This window comes from Colobus angolensis, unplaced genomic scaffold (assembly GCF_000951035.1).
Source record: "Colobus angolensis palliatus isolate OR3802 unplaced genomic scaffold, Cang.pa_1.0 Scaffold196, whole genome shotgun sequence".
In the NCBI taxonomy this organism is placed as follows: Eukaryota; Metazoa; Chordata; class Mammalia; order Primates; family Cercopithecidae; genus Colobus; species Colobus angolensis.
Genome location: NW_012115110.1, coordinates 5,045,458 through 5,061,802, shown reverse-complemented (window position 1 = coordinate 5,061,802; position 16,345 = coordinate 5,045,458). Strand labels below are relative to the sequence as shown.

The following is a 16,345-nucleotide window of genomic DNA, read 5'->3' as shown; positions in this document are numbered from 1 at the left end:
TTCATTCAAGAGGTCCTTTAATTTTTATAAACAGCTTTCTGAAGTTGAGGCACTCAACAGTTGTAGCTACATCTTGAAGAAGGCATCTTCATTAACACATAACACCAGATTAAAGTCAGAGTGAAACCATTTCTGGGTCCTACGCTCAGATAATAAAAGAGACAGTCACTCTTAAGTTTTAAGACAATAAAGGCTGACAAGAAATAAACAACAACAACAACAACAATATACCTGGGAAAGTAAGCCTTTTCCCCATAGGAACACATGAAAAACAGTACAGGAAATCACATCCAGGTATTTATATATGATTATTATTCCTTAAAAACCAACCAACCAACCAACAAATTGCTGGTGTACAATAAATCCTGATGGGAAATGTAGTTATCCAACATAGCATTAACTAGCAAGACTGAGGCTAACTTATCCAAATCATTGTTTTTCATGAGTGACAGAAACACCAGCTTTCACTGGTTGGGCACTGGAGTCCTAGGATGCTGTTTCTCTAACATATCTAAATGCTGGAAGGCCCCAGCTGTCCCAGGCCTTCCTCCTTGGATTGTTCTCTTCTTGATGATTTTATCCAGTCCCATGGCTTCAAATATCATCTACAACCTGATGATGTTCACATTCATGCCTCCATCTTGGACCTGTCCTGAGTTCTAGACTTGCAGATCCAACCATCTACACCCTCGCTGCACTTAACTATGGATTAGAAGACGTCCAGCAGAAAAGTCTTACATTTCCATCTTAAATAACCTGGTTTCCCCCTTGTATTTGTCATCTCAATGAATGGCATCATCATTGTTCCAGTTGTGGGGCCAAAAAGTTTGGATTCATCTCTGTTCCTAATGTTCATGGATATCCAATCCATCACCAAGTCTTGTTGGCTCTACTTCATATTAGCCCCTGAATTTGCTTCTCATTTAGCAGTGGTGCTAAACTCTTAGCATAAGGGGATATCATTCTTACCAGGGACCCCTGCACTCTTTTTCCATTATTCCAAAGCCTAAATTATATCATGATCCTCTCTTGCTTAAGATTCTCCATGACTTCCAATTGCACATAGAATGCCATATAAACTATTACCATTGTGCATCTCATCCCACGACCTCCCTTTGCTCATTGTTCATGATACTCCAGCCACAGCAGCTTCCTCTCTGTCTCCAGGGCACACCACACTCACTTTCATCTTTGGGCCACTGACTTTGTTCTTCTGCCACCTCCTCTTCCCATTCACTCATTTCTCCCTCTGAGACTCCCTCAGTTGACCTACCACAGTGGCCATTCCATTTACTCTGGATGCCATCACTCAATTTTATCTTTCCCATGACCCTCATCAGCACCTCACGTGATCTTGTTCATTTATTCGTTTTTCTATCTATGGTCCCTCTTTGGCTATTAAAATGCAAATGCTAGGACTTGTGCAGTCTTACTGATTGTCTGATGGGTCATGGTCTTCTGTCTGATAGTCACATTTACTTTTGAGTTGAAAAAAGATGAAGAGAAGTTGGGAGAAGAAATACAACTAAGCCAAACCATGAATGCTGAGCCCCCGCCTGTTGGGTGTGGGAGTGTCACTTTGAGACCTTGGGACAGGTAGGGGCCCAGGGCGACTGAAAAACTCTACTTTCACCTGACAACTGGCATGTTCCTTCTCATCAGACAATAAGAATTGCATAATCATAACTGCATCCTTAGCACAGTTAGTAGCATTATCCATGAAATTTTACCCCCAGATAGTTTTAAAATCTAAAAATACTATGGGGATTATACTAAGTGCTTGGTTGTATGCCTTTTCTCTCCTCTTATGGGCCTTTCTATTTTCCATCTCCATTGCAGCCATCTTATTGCAGATGGCCCTGGTGTAAGGAGCTTCAGTGCTTTCTCATATGCTGGAAGCTGGAGGGAAACATGGAACCATAACAAGACAGTGTCCGCTGCTGCCAACACAGCCTGGACATTTGCGCAGTGAAGAAACGGGCTTGATGATACCACTCAAACTCTAAGGGCATCATGCCTTTGTCTTTTTATTAAGGACCTCAAGGCTTTCTACTTCATGATATAAGTTTTTCCTTAAAAACCCCTCAATTAAAAAATAGTTGCATTTAATTGCTACTATCAGTTGTAAATAACACTGTATATGAAGCTGTAATGCAAAAAATCATGCTAGGGTGGAACCCTTAGCAATGTCCGCATGGAGCTCACTCATACCCTGATGGTTGTTCATAAGGGCCTCTCTAAGAAGAAGAAAGTGGTAAGTTTGTTTCTTGCAAATAGGAGTTATTTTGGCAGGAGATGCCCAGCCTTTGGTTTTGGGAAGTTAGCTTTCCCCCAGTGCTCAGGCACTGGAGGCAGGGGAGGGCATACCGTGGTGCTGATCTTGCCGTTCTCTGTGGTCATGCTGTCCCTGTGATGTAGGTGTGCAAAGGGCTTGGCTGCCCCCCAGGACTCCAAGTACCGGGTCATGCGGACCGAGGCCCTCATTTTGGCTCCGTCGAGGGTGTGGCGAGGTCTGAAGAGATGCTGGGGGCTCCGTCGTTCTCCCTTGGGGTGAGAAACGAAGCATCACACCTGGCCCAGCACAGGGCCACACATGATCCTTTCGGCATCAACCTCACTGGACTAGGGTCATATTCCTCCCGACAGACCTCCATTCGCCCTCTGTGTTTTCTGTCCTTATTCCTTCAGTGTTACTGGGGAACACACTATTTCAGTTGAGGAATTTTTTTTTTCTGTTTTTCAGCTAGCAAAACATACATGTAATTGAGACTTAGAAAAAAATAATGACATGTTAATGGACATTTTTTATTAAGTAAATTCTTAAAACAGAATGTGCTGATCTGTTTAGCTTTTTCTTGATGGTTGTGTTTTTCTAAAGTCATAGCTGTAGCTATTTCTAATGCTAAATAGCCCCAAACATCGTGTTTTGGTGTTCTTTACCTGAGCATAATGTTCTTTGTACATGTATTTTTTGAGCGCCCCCCCATCATCTCCCAGTCCCTGATGCTTGCCACACATCTATCTCCAGATCGATCATCAAGCTAGTTGAAAGTTTGTCTTCAAAGGTGAAACTGGGGCTTCCCAGATGCTATCATAAGTAAATGTCCATAAAGTTGGTCTTGTTGATTTTATGATATTGGTTTTCATGTTTCAGAGGTCTTTCTTGCTGATATTTGCACCATTTACCAGCTGTGAAATTTGGGAAGAGTTACATAACCCCGAAACCTTCAGATTCTCAATCTGTAAATAGTGATAATACCCATTTGGCAGCAATTTGAGAAGGGTTAAAAGAAATGACAACTCTAAGCCCCTTGATCTGGCCTAAATGTGGTGTGAATGAAATAAGAGAGAGTTTCTCACTGTTTGTATGGGGTGGGTCATCTTCCAGGCAATAGATGTTTTTATGTTATGGAAGGTAAATATGCTTGTGCATACAGACACCTCCCAAGCATGTCTATGTACTATTTATGTGTTACTCTTTCAAATATTTCTTCTCTTCTTTTTTTGTATATGTTCATCCTATTTTACTTAATTAGATTTTTATCTTCTAAAGCCCTAAGTAAATTATTTTCTCTTTATTTAATTTCCCAACTGACAGGTATCAACAGCTGTGCCCACTGAGAGGCTTTCAGATGCAGCATCCACCAAGGAATACACTGACTAACACACATGACAGCCTGAACCAGCAACCTGCATCAACACCCTCATCCTGCAGACAAGCAATGCATTTCAACCGCTCATTTAATAAGTATTTGAATTCATGATTACAAAACAGCTTCTGTAATTAAACCACCATATGCATTTAAAATCATTTTGGGGACAAAGAGTAGCAAAAACTTATATTGGATATTGACTAAAAACACTTACGAATATCTATAATTTGCTCCTCCTCCCTTTTCATCATAGACTCTTTACAACGGTACTGACCTTGGGGTTGATTACAAAGTAGGTTTTCACCAGGTGCTGTTTTAAATATGGATCCCTAATGTCACCATCTCCCTCCTCCACTTTATAAGCGCCATTCAAGTGTTCCAGGGTGACGGAAGAAATGTGAACACGTCTGAAATTGCATTTTAAAATCAGAGTCAAGACATAAAAGGATAAGTGTGAAGAAAGGTGTTCTATTTGCTCATGATTTCTGAAATAATGTATCCACCAAATGAAGGAAAGTCTACATGTTCTTGGGAGCACTGTCCACAATTAACTTTAATGTAAACTTTTATATTCTATTGACCACTGCTTTGGAAAGATGCTCTTAGAGGTCGTGCACTACTAGTTTTGGAGCTTTAACATGCACAGAAACCTGCATGTTGGGTGTGGTGAATTACAGCAAATACAACTTTATTATTTCGAATTTTTTTGAGAATACCTTTTGAAATGCATGTCATGGGCATTTTAGAAGCATGCTAATCTGTACAATAGTGTAGATTTTCTTTCTCGGTGCTTTCTCTTCTGCTTCTCTAAACTATAGCCTTTGATAAGGATTTTCTTGACTGAAATATGTTATTCTGCCCAGAGAAGGATGCTGTAGTCACTTATTTTAACATAATGGTTTTAAAGGTCAACAGTTCTAGACAGATGCCATATCTGGACTGTATTGTAAAACATCTTTAAATCAGGTCTCTATTCATACATTTTGCAAATAAGTAAAAGTTTGTAATTTACTGCCTGATATTCACAGTCTTTGAACTATGGACAATAGGGGTCATGGTGTAGGGACTTGAGAGCTCATCTTTATCTGCTTAATATAAGAGGCTGTTGGGCGTGAGTAACATGATACCAGCAGAGGCAACAGAAGTGATCAAAAACTGAGCACTCTGTCATTAGGCCAATAATCTGTCATTCCTAATAGTGCTGTCTGCTTGAAGAAAGAAATCCAATGCTTGGCCTTACCCAGGGACCCCTCCAGCTTCCATGTGGTTGGCCAAGGTCACGTCATGTGACCACACATCATACTGCCACTTCTGCAGACCAATCACTCCGCATAGGACGTTCCCAGAATGCACGCCCACACGCATGTTGATATCAACTCCAGTAGCATCCCTCACTTTCCTAAAGAGAAGGGAAGTGAGATCATGATCAAGTAACAGCCAGTGTTTCCTTTAACTCTTGGCCAATTTTCCCACTATTTTATTATTCAGAATTTTTCAGACTGTTGGAAATGGCCATGAACCTTCCCAAGGCAGGAGATCACTCCTTTGAGCTAAGAAGGGTTTTTCCTTCCAGTCATTTCAGATTAGACCAATGTTCTTGCCATTAAAGCCAGATTAGGCCAGACTATAGTGATGACAAAACATTTTGGCTATAACTTTTACTTCTGCAGTGAATATGTATCAAGCAACTACCATGTGCTGGCACATGTCTGCATTTTCATACTAGAATCAGGTGACATTGCCTTGTAATGTAAGAAACAGTCTTAAACAGGGTTTGCAATTTTAGTGCTTAGCACAATGTACCTCGCCAATGAATATCTTCTGCTAATAAGAGAACAATATAGCTCATTTGTGAGCTTAATAATGACTTTAGCTTAAATAAGAATTTTTAGCAAAATAATCATGACATTAAGCCTTTTCAGTTGTGCACATTCTTTAACAAAAAGAGAAAAAATACTTTTTAGGACCCTATCACCAACTCATTAACGGAAAAAAAAAAGATGAACTTCAATGAAGAAAAAATGGAAATGCTTGGCCATGCTTATTGATTCTTGCTAGATGAATATATTAAAGTAGTATTGCAAAAGAAGTATACAGGAAGATGTTCCTAATTATATCGAGAGAATTACCCCAAGAGGTGATGTGGAGGGAAGCAACGATGCCGACTGCAGCACAATCAAAGAAAGACACTACCACTTGTGAATCGTAGTGAAATGAATCATTAACATCTCAAAATGGCATAGGCATGTATGTCATGCTTAAATGATATAATGATACCATTTTAGCATGCTAAAAATGATCAAACGAAATGGACCCACGATGTAAAAATAAATCGCATTCTCAAAAAAGAATACAGAAAGATATTTTCCTTCCTGTTTCCTTTCCTTTTTTTCCCTCACTGTCTTCCTTTCTTGTTTTTGCAAAAAAAAACAAAAACAAAAAAAAAACCCAGCTACCCATTTGGCTCTATGCAAGTCATCCAAACCTTGCCTTCCTGCCCCACAAAACGAGCCAGAGCATCAACAGGACAAGGAGACCCATCCCCACCCCTTTGCCCTGCATCTGCAGGCTGTGATTGTGTGAGCACCAGGGCGTCCCCACCTCCAGACTTTGCTTAGAATGACTCCTCTTCCTGCTCCCCATGCCCCCAAGCCTCCCTTTGGTGTCATGTGGTCAGCTGGCATTGTTCTTCTGGGCTCAGGCACAGCCCCATTCAGAAAGGCTTTCTGTTCTCTCCCCTCTAGGTTGGTCTAGGCAGCCCTGCTGCCTCTGTCCTCTAACTGCCCTGAGGGCAATTAGCACTCCCTGTCTGTCTCCATCTCTGCCCTCAGCAGAAATTCAGCGTGGGTGGACACAAGTCCTCCAAGTGGATTGTTTACCTCTCAGAGGGTTCAAGGCCCAGTGTAACCACTTCATACAAGATTAATAATGGACCAAGGTCATTTTTGAAAAATGTACTGTGCTTCTGTCTTTGAGCAATGATGATCCTGAAAAATTTGTTAGAGAACCCATAATTGTTCTTAACATTTTATGTTGTTGAGAGGACATTTCCAACCACGTGGCATTTCTGTTTACCAAAATAGGCCAGCAGAGAGCCAAGGAAGGATAAAAACGGAGGAAAAAGGAGTCTCAGATTGCCCATTTGACAGAGCTGAACTCCTTAATGAGCTGACTGGTTAAAACATTAAAACCGTCTCCATGTTTTTTTTTATAAAAATGAGTTGACCATGGGTTCAAATGGATCAACTCGCCACATGTTTTGTTGCATGTATATGCAACTTACAAGCTATAGAAAAATGTTGAAGTCATTGCTTAAAGCTTGCAACAGTAGGAGGCAAACAGTACAGTTTAAGAGAAGGCTTAATCCCTTATAAAATCAAGGTCCTCCATATTACTTGATTAAAAATAATTTACATGTTCATGACAGAAAAAAGAAATGTTTCTAAGCATTGGAAATGTTCCAAAACTGCAGCTGAAGTGCCTTTGTAGCAGTGCCTGGGGTCACAGGGAATGAGGTGCTGCTAAGTATGGAGGTGTGAACACAGAGGGAAGAGCGGGCAGCCGTCTGGGACTCATGCTGCTGGTTCCTATGACACTGAGACCATCTGGCAAAAACCCAAGTGCCAGCTGTGCACATTTCCCTCACTAGCTTAAAAAATGACAGTTCCTGTCTGGTACCCATCCCACCTCACGCCTCAATGAATGGGAATGGAAATACGCATCCTTGCGTGGGAGAGAGGATGAAAGTGGACAAACAGTTCCTGGAACTTGCTGAGATGCCCTCTCTGTTGCTGTGCTTTCATAGCGGTGTAACAAAATACACTTTTTTTTTTTTTTTAAGACAGAATCTTGCTCTGTCACCCAGGCTGGAGTGCAGTGGGCAGTGGTGTGATCTTGGCTCACTGCAACCTCCATCTCCTGGGTTCAAATGATTCTCCTACTTTAGCCTCCTGAGTAGCTAACATTACAGACGTGTGCCACCACATGTGGCTAATTTTTATATTTTTGTAGAAATAGGGTTTCACTATGTTGGCCAGGCTGGTCTCAAGCTCCTGACCTCAGGTGATTGGTCCACCTCAGCCTCCCAAAGCACTGGGATTACAGGCGTGAGCCACCATGCCCAGCCCGAAATAACCATATTATTGATCACCTTGTCTACAATACATGAAGCAAACAGAGGAATAATGTGGAATTCTTTGTTCCTCAAGTGGCAGGTAACAGGGATGCAAAGCCATTGCCTGACTTGAGGATTGAGTTGAGAGATTAGCAAGAATTGGGAGAGGTCCCTCAAACCTGTTGACATTACTGAGATTCTGCAGATGTAAGGTATTACTGATGCATCAATGATCAAAAAATAAATAAAATGTGGTATATACCTACAGGGGAATATTATGCTGTCATCCAAAGCATCAAAAGGTACTGACACATGCCACCACAAAAATGAACCTTAACATTCTGAGTGACAGAAGCCAAACACAGAAGGTAAGATATTATATGATTCCATTTACATGAAATATCCAGAATAGTAAAAATCATAGAGACAGAAAGTAGAATAGGGATGGCCAGGAGCTGGGAAAGGGGTAATTGGGAGTTACTGCTTAATGGGTACGGAGTTTCTGTCTGGGGTGATGAAAAGGTTCTGGAAGTTGACAGTGATGATGGTTATACAACACTTTGAATTTACTCAACATCACTGCACAACTGTACATTTTTATGTCTCATCGTACATTTTTATATACACATAAAAATGATTCAAAGGGTAAGATTTATGGTATACATATTTTATCACAGTAAAAAATGTAATAGTATTTCTAATGAACTGGTGACATGCCAGTGCATGTAATGTAAGGATTCTTTCTCCTAAAAGATCTTTAAGACATTGGAATAACTTAAACATTATGGAACTGGAAACAGTTCATTCAAAAGCAGAAACAAGGCTTTAGTAAATGGGTGGATTCTTTAATCCAGTGTGTTATTGATGCACATAATTTTGCTCTTCATAAGACTCTTTTCCACAACTACTTGAAAAGGAAATAAAAAAAATACTTCCCTTCAATATTACTCATTTCACCTTATGTGGTTGTCACCAGTGGCAGGCTACACATTTGAAAAAAAATTAATATTTTTTTAAATCCAATAGTTCCACTGATTGGATTCACTTCTATCTAAGTCCACAGGATTACAAGTAGTTACTTACTTTTGAAAAAAAGCTAAAAGCTATTTTTCATGTATCAGAGAGTACATATGATTACTTATGGGAAGAAGCAATTATGGCTATTTCTCACACTACGCATTTAGTATAGGAAACTGAGTTCACACTAACTACTCTTTCCATCTCAACTCTCTCATCGACTTCATTTCCCTCCCATTTCTGATCGGTCCGACAGAAGCATGCAGGAGTTTGCTACAGAGCTAGTGAATATGGAACATGCGGGTCTCTCCATTTCACTGGCTGAGGCTGTGTGGGTGCACGTGTGTGTGTATGTGGTGGGTGCGGTAGGGAGGTGGCGTGGGGTGGGGACATTCATCTTCCCAGGACTGGGCGGGGGAAGTCACCTGTTAATATTTTAGTCGCTTCAGCATATGACCAACACAGTGACAACACGACTTCATGTATTCTGACATAAAGCCCTTTCTACTTTAATCGTGAGACACAGAATGAGAACATCAAGCTTGTAATTCCAACCCTGTTCATATTTTTTTAAAAAAAGTGGAGGATGAGGTCAAATCATTTGACCAAAATGGACAATGAAAAACCCAATGAAGTACAATATTCCAACCATGCAGTCAGCAAAAAAAGGCTTTATTATTTATAAGAATATTCTGGTTTCTACAAAGGGCATTACTAAAGAAGGTACTGCTAATAAAACTGTGATGCTGGTAATAAAAATTACCTTTTTACCTTATATTTTTACCTTGTAGCAATCAATGGTAATGATATCATTATTCTATGTAAGCAAATCTTCTCTGGAATCATGGTGAAAAAAATTAAAGATGCAATGCAGAAAACATGTTACAAATATAAATTAAAATTAAATTCACAGAGCTGAGCATTTTTGACTTGATGAAAATATTTTTGTATTGGTTTTTTATATTAACTGCAGTCTGGTTGTAAAAACTACCTCTTCCTTTACAATGTGTGTGAAGCCACAGAATTTGTCAGAAATTGGAAAGATGATAACATGTGCACACTTTTACCTTAAGATCAAAGAAGACATTCAAAATTTCTTTTAAAAAATTGCCTTTGAAACAAACAAAACCATCCCTTCCTATAGATTTCCAACTCAGTTTCACTGTAATCTAAGGCTCATAGTAACAATACTAGGCTGGCTCAGGCAGCGCATACCTATCATGCCAACAATTTGGGAGGCCACGGCAAGCAGATCGCTTAAGCCGAGGAGTTCAAGACCAGCCTGGGCAACACAGGGACACCCCATCTCTACAAACATTACAAAAATTAGCTGGATGTGGTGGTGCTTGCCTGTGGTCCCAGCTACTTGGGAAGCAGAGGTGGGAGGATTGCTTTGGGCTCAGGAGGCAGAGGCTGTAGTGAGCTGTGATCTCGTCACTGGACTCCAGCCTGGGTGACAGACTATGACCTTATCTCAAAAGCAAACCAACAAAAAAAAATAATACTAAACACTTAATGAAGTCTTACTTTCCATTGTGTTACTCACATCCCAACAAATGGGTTTCTGCACAATTATATTTAAATGCACAATAACGTATTTAATGCCAGTAGGCAGAACAATAGAAATAGTCATGGGTGAGACTTACAACCCCAAATTGTTAGACAGTTAAAAAAAAATGCCTACTGTTGTTTCCTGACTCAGGAAACAACAGACGCTGGAGAGGATGTGGAGAAAGAGGAACGCTTTTACACTGTTGGTGGGGGTGTAAATTAGTTCAACCATTGTGGAAGACAGTGTGGTGATTCCTCAAGGATCTAGAACCAGAAATACCATTTGACCCAGCCATCCCATTACTGGGTATATACACAAAGGATTATAAATCATTTTACTATAAAGACACATGCACACATATGTTTATTGCAGCACTGTTCACAATAGCAAAGTCTTGGAACCAACCCAAATACCCATCAATGATAGACTGGATAAAGAAAATGTGGCACATATACACCATGGAATACTATGCAGCCATAAAAAAGGATGAGCTCATGTCCTTTGCAGGGACATGGATGAAACTGGAAACCATCATTCTCAGCAAACTAACACAGGAACAGAAAACCAAACACCGCATGTTCTCACTCATAAGTGGGAGCTGAACAATGAGAACACATGGACACAGGGAGGGGAACATCACACACAAGGGCCCGTCAGGGAGGGGGTTGGAGAGGGATAGCATTAGGAGAAATACCTAATGTAAATGACGAGTTGATGAGTGCAGCACACCAACACAGCACATGTGCACCTATGTAACAAACCAGCGGGTTGTACACATGTACCCCAGAACTTAAAGCATATAAAAAAATGCTTACTAAGCAGTCCACTTACTTTATGGCTTCACACATGTCCAGTCCCATTTTCACACAGTTCTTGGCATGGTTAGGGAGAGATATCGGGAGTCCAGATACACAGTAGTAGCAGTCTCCTAAAATTTTAATTCTCATGCATTCATTCTCCTGGAAGAATAAATTACAGAATTTCAGTTGCATTAAGCACTTGCAAAATGATCTACATTTATGTAATAATCATCAAGCGCCAGCTCTGCTCACACCATTCCAGGGACGTCTGGAGAGAGCAACGAGAACCAGTTGGGCTTCCCTTCATTACCCAACCAGAATGAGCTGCCCTCCCCTACGTGCCGATTTCCAAAGTGGAATAAATAAAGAAAAGGGGAAAAAAATGGGAAAGAAGGGAGAATGTTCTGGAATGATTTATACTCCATAGAAGCAGAGAAGGATGGTGATGGGGCCAATCTCTTTAGTCTGAGCAGCTCCAAACATTTATGGTGAAATAAAACATTCTATGCACAGCTGAGTCTTTCAGAGTAGAAAATGATGACCAGCACTCAGTGTGAATTAGAATCTCATGTCCTTCCCTACTGTGCTTATGGTCTTTCATTTATTTTAAATCTAAAGCAGATTCTTACCTGCACATATATCCCTTCTGATAGACATCACCACACCTAATAAGCTACCATTCAAAACACTGCCAAGTAATTTAAAAGTTAATTCTCATCTTAGGCTCAACTGTTTTAATGTAAAATTTGACTACCTCATTATTTTTCTGGGCTAAGTTTTGTGTTTATATTTTAATATTTAGATTAACTGCATTCATACATGTTGATCCTCTATTTGTTTCTAACCCTTTGATGCAGCTTACAGACTCTTCAGTAAAAGAAAAGAAAAATAAAAACAAAAAAGATGTACCAAATGCGGGCATTTGTTTTTTCTCTAACACGAACGCAGGCTTATGTATAAACTGAACAAATCTGAAATAATCAAGTGAACACATCTTCTTCTCAAACATGTGTTAGTTTTGCTGAATATTTTGCATATTTCTTTTCCTGTCTGATAGTGCACAAGCCAGGATGTACTTCCATATGTATCTATAGTACTACAGATGATGTGCTTAGTAATTCCTGACGACAATATCATAAACAAGAAAAAGGCAAACAATTACATGTTAATCAAGCTTCCCTCCCATACTTCCTAAACAGATATTCTGAGACTAAAAAACATGAAAGTTACAGTGAATGGCAATGATTTTGAGTTCCTTAGTGTAAGGTTATATGCTTTACACAGTACTCAATGCACTGGGGTGTCGGTTTGCTGACAAGAACCCACCGTTATTGAACAGTGAACCATGAACTCATGATGAAGGCACACTGCCCCTCTGACCAATGATGGATAAAGCCAAGGCTGTACACTCCTTTGTTCCATTGATTACAGGAAGTCATGTCGAGTACCTCTGTTATGGGTAATGAATTGTGTCCTTCCAAATTCACATGTTAAAGCCAGTCCTGATATCTGTGAATGTGAACCTGTTTGGCAATAGGGCTGTTGCAGATTTAATTAGTTAAGAGGAGGTAGAACTGGAGTTGGGTGGGCCCTTATCCTCTAAGAAGGAAACTTGTACACCGAGACAGGCACGTTGAGGAGAGAATGTCATCTGAACATTGGAGTTACGTTGTTTCCAGCCAACATAGAAATGTTTCTTCCTAACACGAATAGGTAGTCCAACAAAAATGACCTTTTATTAATTCAAACTTTTAAGACATCATGTAAGTTTCAAACCTTTCTTTTCCTATAAATGAACACCCATAAAACTCACCCCCTTCCTTTGGCTTGGTAAAGGAAGGAAGCAGAGCTGTGCTTTAACTGATTTTTTACAATCTCCAATGAGAGCTGTCATGGTCAGCGGAACTACAGGAGACAAAAACCTTGGGGGGTTTGGTGCAAGAATGATCATGCTAACATCTGCAAGCCAGATTTCTTCCTAAGAGACTTGGCTGGAATGTTCTGTCTTGTTGAAAAGTGATCTAAATCATACAGTGAACTAAATTTAGGACCAATTCTTCCATAGATAAATAACTGATATTAGTAGACATAATGAAGCATTTTTGTTGTTGTTGGGAACAATTCAAAGAGAGAACTGACCAGAAACATTTAATGAGAAGTACAGGGCTTGCAGGAAGAAACTTTTTGCCATCGATATTGCCACCAGCAACTGTGACAGTTCTAATAAATAATAGGGTCTAGTGTGGTTTCAGATGGTTTCCTGTCAATTCCTATCTGTGAAATTGTCCATGAAAGAGCATACAAATGGAAGACCCTGAACTTCCATTTCTGTTTAAGTGGCACAAGAATCAAAGGATAAAAATGAGACAAGAGTAAGGAAGGCTTTGCATGGAAGACACCCATTCTATTTCAGGGGTTCTTCCAGGGTCCTGCTTAACAATAGGAATAGAGAATGTTGGCAACTAGAGGAGTGGAAACGATCCTACCAGATCCTTGACATGGAAATGCCTCAAAGAGCACCTTAAAATAGTACCATGCAGAGGGATTTGCAAATGGAATCTCACTGCCTGGAATGTATTTATTATATGTGCGCTGAATTATATATAGGGGGAAGTTTTAAAATAGATAAAAACGTGATAATGATATGCCATGCCGTTTCTCATCCCCGAGACAGGTTTGAGGCTCATGAAAGATCAATAGCAAAGAAATCCAACAACTTTTACAAACAACCTTCCTAAAGGATGCTTTTATGAAAAAGCAAACTATTGACAGGTGGATGAAGAAAAATGAAACCAAGAGTTTAGAAATCTTCAGAGAGCAAGAGAATCCATAACACTCACCTTTGCAATTTGATCAAACTTTCCGAAGAGCTCATTCAGCATGTGAACTAGTTCTCCCGGGGAGCAGTCACTTGCCAGCCGGGTAAAGCCAACAATGTCAGCGTATAAGATGCTGTGGGAAGAAAGGAGGTGGGGAGACAGCGTTTTCCAGTTTATCCATTTTTTAAGAAAGTAATAATAATTTTGCCATTAAAATCATGTAATTTTGTTTATATTTTCATGAGTAAGATGTCATTTTTTGAATTAAGAATATACACACATTTTTTAAAACTTGTTAATTAACATTTTTTGAGGTTAAACTTTTGTAGTTAAGATGAGGAGTGAAGCAGCAAAACAATTAAAAAAAAATTCTGTTTATATTGAGTCAAAGAAGAAACTGGAAAAATAATCCTCTTTTTACAAAAGATTCCTTAAATGATTCTGGAATCCCTCTTATCTGCCAGGATGAAGCAGACATGGAATATCTTCCTGATGTTCAGAATTTAGCTGGGATGATGTATGGAACAAATGTGGACATCGACAAATGTCCAATTACAAATCATAAAAAGGGTTACAAAGAAAACAAGACAGTGTTGTGAGAGAGAAGAGTAGGGGCAGATTGGACACTGAGGAGGCCAGGAAGCTCACTCCTAGGAAATGACAAAACAGCTCCCTTCATGGGATGTACACACGAGGGAAGGCGAGTGTGAGACTCCTTAGAGCTTTTATGTGTTTAAAACAGGAAAATACAGCACCTGTGTGCACACTGCAACTTTCCCTACACAATAACACGTTTCTGATTTGTATCAAGGTCTTATAAAGAAGCCTAAATTTCTGTAGGAGGTTTGAGGTTCACAAAGTGAATATGTATGACTTAAGATGTCCCATGGAACAAAAACAACTACTATTTCACAGCCATTAGGATGGCTCTTATAAAACATACAAATAATGGTTGTGAATGAGAACCTGGAGAAACTGGAGTACACGTGCATTGCTGGTGGGCACGTAAAATGATGCAGCCACTCTGAAAAACAATATGGTTGGTCCTCAAAAAAATTAAACAAAATACCATATGATTCAGCAGTGCCACTTCTGGGTATATATCCAAAAATCTGCAATTAGGAACTTGAATAGATATTTGTACATGAATGTTCATAGCTGTAGTATTCACAATAGCCAAAAGATGGAAGCAAACCAAATGTCCATGGACAGATGGATGAATAAACAAAATGTAGTCTATCCATACAATGGAATGTCAGGCAGCCTTTAAAAGAAATGAAGTTCTGACCTGTGCTGAAACTCCTGAAAACCTTATGCTAAGTAAAAGAAGCCAGGTGCAAAGAACAAATACTGTATGATTCTACAGATATGAGGCACACAGTATAGTCAAACCATAGAGACAGAAATTCGAATGGTGGTTGCCTGGGACTTGGGGGAGGGGGAGGTGTGGAGTTGTTGTTTAATGGGTTCGGAGCTTTAGTTTGGGATGAAGAAAAAGTTCCGGAGATGGATAATATTGATGGCTGTAGAACAGCATAAGTGTCCGTGATGCAACTGAGCTGTACACTTAAAAATGATTGCAATTGTAAATGTTATGCTATGCATATTTTACAATTAAAAAAAAAGTACAAACAGGGGCACCAGTCAGCAGGGTCTCAGCCAGAGCAGGGCAAGACTCTGCTACTGGCCATACTCTGCTTGTTCTGCTAAGCCCAGGATGTGTGACTGCACCTTAGAGGAAATACTTGCTCCTCTGCTGATGGACACGACCTATGGGAGAGCTCTGATGGTTATAGGAAAACCAGGGTTTTGAGGGCAGCTTTACCCTCCACTCTGTTCAGATGATCCCGGAGAAATCATCCCTATTTCTTACATGCTGACTTACAGTGGCAGGTATCACAAGTGCTGAGCCATTGTGCAAGAGGAAGGATGAACCATGCTTGCTCAGAGAAAGAGTCCCTGATTCAAAGCAGTATCAGGAGGTAGCACATGTGGATGGGCAGTTGACTCCACTTCCTTCTTGTTCATATCGTCTCCAGTGCTTCTTGTGCTCAAAACTTACAGTGAATAAAGCAGCTCTGACACAGGCTACCTACAGATAGCTTAAGCTGGTCCAGAGGTTATTTTGCAGCAAAGGGATTAAAAAAGTAAGCAGGCAGCCAGGCATGGTGGCTCATATCTGTATTCCTAGCCCTTTGGGAGGCCAAGGCGGGTGGATCACCTGAGATCAGGAGTTCGAAACCAGCCTGGCCAACATGGCGAAACCCCGTCTCTACTAAAAAATATTAAAAAATTAGCTGGGCATGGTGGCAGGTGCCTATAATCCCAGCTACTTGTAAGGCTGAGACAGGAGAATTGCTTGAACCCGGGAGGTGGAGGTTGCAGTGAGC

At 40.2% G+C, this 16,345-nt stretch overlaps 1 protein-coding gene and 1 long non-coding RNA gene across 2 annotated transcripts in view; one reads left to right on the top strand and one right to left on the bottom strand.

Annotated features, from left to right (window-relative positions):
• LOC105510961 overlaps positions 1–3,964 on the top strand; it is a 41,777-nt gene extending 37,813 nt beyond the window's left edge. Inside the window, exon 3 of the long non-coding RNA XR_001001642.1 lies at positions 3,599–3,964. This is a non-coding gene — a long non-coding RNA (uncharacterized LOC105510961). The remainder of the gene's footprint in view (positions 1–3,598) is intronic.
• The window catches only part of ADCY2 (adenylate cyclase 2 (brain)), a 420,021-nt gene that overhangs the window by 122,210 nt on the left and 281,466 nt on the right, over positions 1–16,345 (bottom strand). The window contains exons 5-9 of the mRNA XM_011940963.1: positions 13,977–14,088; positions 11,168–11,295; positions 4,894–5,052; positions 3,928–4,060; positions 2,368–2,544 (exon numbers count right to left, since the gene is read on the bottom strand). Of these exons, the coding sequence (XP_011796353.1) occupies positions 2,368–2,544; positions 3,928–4,060; positions 4,894–5,052; positions 11,168–11,295; positions 13,977–14,088 (709 nt within the window). The remainder of the gene's footprint in view (positions 1–2,367; positions 2,545–3,927; positions 4,061–4,893; positions 5,053–11,167; positions 11,296–13,976; positions 14,089–16,345) is intronic.